The sequence below is a fragment of the Dipodomys ordii genome, unplaced genomic scaffold (genome assembly GCF_000151885.1).
Source record: "Dipodomys ordii isolate 6190 unplaced genomic scaffold, Dord_2.0 Scaffold58, whole genome shotgun sequence".
In the NCBI taxonomy this organism is placed as follows: domain Eukaryota; kingdom Metazoa; phylum Chordata; class Mammalia; order Rodentia; family Heteromyidae; genus Dipodomys; species Dipodomys ordii.
In genome coordinates this window covers 6,934,812-6,937,549 of record NW_012267274.1, presented here as the reverse complement: position 1 = coordinate 6,937,549, position 2,738 = coordinate 6,934,812, and the positions used below count along the sequence as shown (strand labels likewise).

The 2,738-nt window shown below is 48.7% G+C and overlaps 1 protein-coding gene across 1 annotated transcript; it reads right to left on the bottom strand.

Annotated features, from left to right (window-relative positions):
• Positions 1-1,272: 1,272 nt before the first annotated feature.
• Positions 1,273-2,497, bottom strand: LOC105989721 (protein FAM24A-like). The gene is made up of 2 exons (XM_013021895.1): positions 2,385-2,497; positions 1,273-1,468 (listed from the first exon to the last, which is right to left on the bottom strand). The coding sequence occupies exons 1-2, from the start codon at positions 2,495-2,497 to the stop codon at positions 1,273-1,275; spliced, it is 309 nt and encodes a 102-aa protein (XP_012877349.1).
• Between the last annotated feature and the right edge of the window lie 241 nt (positions 2,498-2,738).

The following is a 2,738-nucleotide window of genomic DNA, read 5'->3' as shown; positions in this document are numbered from 1 at the left end:
TGCTCTATTTGTTAGCCACTTGCTGAAAATTTCAACAAAAAGAACATCGAAGCCAGGGAAGAGATGGTGACAGGCGCTATCTGCTTCAGGAGACACCAGCCGCCTGACCTCAAGGGTCTCCGGAGGAGGTGCACACGTGGTTTGGCTTCTTTAAGGCTCCCTGGGGCAGGGCGTGCTGTCAAGGGAACTGCTATCCCACCCAACGGTGATTCCTGCAGGATGGCAAAACCCATACCACCAGCCACATGCTTTTCCATCACGAATGTCCTAAGGACTCCCAGTTAGAGCTCTTCCCCAGGACAAAGACCAGCCATTAGATGGCCCTCCTTCTGAGCTTCATTTCACAGCACTGAGGACTCCATAACTGAGAGGTCACACAGTGGCTTCTTACAATTGTTTTCTCACTTTTGTTGCTAATCAATTGCTGTTTTTTATTATGGGTATCTATGCCACCCACAGGTATCTGGGACAGAGCTGAGACATCTGTGCTTAGAAACGGGCTCCAAGAAAGGGCTGGACAGGAAGAGCACATGTGTCAAAAAGGCATATTCCATGAGATGCTTGGAGAATCTGGGCCTTGGGTTGAAGGTTCCGGTGACAGTTGAAGAGGCCGATGGCTCAGTCAGCAATCTGTCAGTCTGAGAGTAACCCCAGGAACTCACCAGCTTCTGAACACACTGAGGAAGCCGATAGGAGGAGTCTCTAATATTCTCTATGACCTTCTCAGACCCTCCTGCTGACCCCTAACACTACATAAGTTAGACAACTGAACCCAGAGGTGCCAGGTTTCCCTGTGCATACTATGTCCCCATCACACCATTGGACAAGCTAGATCAAGAGCAAACAGATTCTCAGAAGACAGACAGACAGACAGACAGACAGACAGACAGACACACACACACACACACACACACACACACACACACGGCTCCAGTTTTGTACACCTAGAGGTGGTTGAAACTGGGAAAGCCTTGAGATCCATTTATACTTCTCTCTGTCTGTCTGTCTGCCTGTCTCTCTCTCCTTCTTGTAGGTAAAATACTACAGGATTGTTTCCTTGAATCTCATAGCAGTTAATACATATTTTTAAATAAGGAGTATATGAAACAAAGAGACATACTGAAGAAGAGAGGACAACTTTCATCATTGCATATTTAAAGTATATAGCAAGCAGCATAAATTAAGACACCATAGAAATTGAATTGGATAAGAAAACATTGTTCCAAGGAAGAAATAGTGCTCTTGACAGTTTTTCTGCCCACCATTCCCACGTCAAATGCCCTCCTTCGAGGTACAGAGGCAAGGTTGCATTCTGCCCACTCCGGTATATGAGTTGTACTTATCACAGCACTTGATGGCCTGGTAAGGAGAGTCGTTGGAGATGAAGGTGGCTGGGAACATCCGCGACTGGGCAACCCTGGCTGAGCTGACACAGGACAGGGGTATCATGCCGCACTCCTCTGCGCATCTGAAGGGAAGACAGACAGAGCCAGAGCTTACCATTTTTTCTTCTCAGCGCATTTCTCTAATTATCAAGGCTAAGCTGGGCCGTTCAGGGCTGCAGCTATTCACAAGTGATACCCGCCTTAGAGTCAAACTGTCTGACCTGTGCCAACTTCCTTTCCCATCTCTTTTTTCTCCTATAACTGCTAGGCATGTGAAATCAGATGACAAAGGAAGGGAGCATGAACTGCAAGCTGGGACCACACAGTGGTCACTGCACAGCTTCAAATAAGAGGAATGATGAGAAATCAGCTGCAGTTACCTGTGCCCTGGCTCTGGGGTCCACCCACCATCCGACTCCCTACACCTAGGACACTGCTGCTGCCAACGTCTGGCTTCTCTCATAGTTAAGGCTTTTCTCCACAAACTTGAGTATCTCTTTGTTGGTTGTACAACCCCTTGTCACCTGTCCTGGGCAGAGCCTCTGCCTCTGTTCCCAAGGCCACAGGCAATGAATGAGGGACCATCCTAGGAATGGACTCACAGACTCAAGTGAGAGGCTCGGGTTGCCTGTGTGACAAGGAGTCAGAGCACCTTCCCACAGCACCCCCCCCCCACAGATGGTTTGGTCCAAAGCATGGGGACAGAAGGGGCTCAGGTAAGGGGACGCCAAGCACTTGAAACCTAGTGCGTCTGGGTGTCCACAAAGCCATGTTGACATATGTGGCATGCAGGCTGAGAAAATTCCATTTAGGAGCTCACAACCCCAAACCAGAATGACAAAGCAGCAACAACAGAAACCTGCAAGATTCTATACCAACCTGCCTTTGCTTCCCACACCTCACCCACGGTGCCGCCACCTGGGTCAGAAATAAACCTGCTTGAGCCAAGAGCCCCAGGCTCCCACTTGAGGTTTTTTCACTCTTACCCACGTGACTCACTTGATTGTCTTGGACACTTTGAAGTAAAGGCAGAAGATAATGCTGATCAGCAGCAGCATGGCTGCCAGGATCCCACCACCAATGATGATAATCATTACCATCCGGAGGTCCATGTGCTTAGACATAGCTGGGTAGAGAAGAGCAGTAAGCAGAAAAGGTGGTCTCCCTCCCCACACAGCCATTAGCAACCTCCACAAGCTTCCTCAGTGGAGGAGGAATGGACCCCAAACATGGATCTTCATACATGTAAAGCATGAGACACTTCCCAAGGAGGGCTAAATTGGCCCACGGGTGGCAAGAAGGTTTATTCTGAGATTAAAAAAAGAAAAGATTTTTCAAGCCAGGTGCCAGTGG

Bases quoted from the DNA above. Each gene is read 5' to 3' on its own strand.
- LOC105989721 (XM_013021895.1), bottom strand. From the start codon at position 2,497: ATGGACCTCCGGATGGTAATGATTATCATCATTGGTGGTGGGATCCTG. The intron at 1,469-2,384 runs GTGAGTCACGTG...TCTTCCCTTCAG, and splicing joins AAAGTGTCCAAGACAATCAA to ATGCGCAGAGGAGTGCGGCA.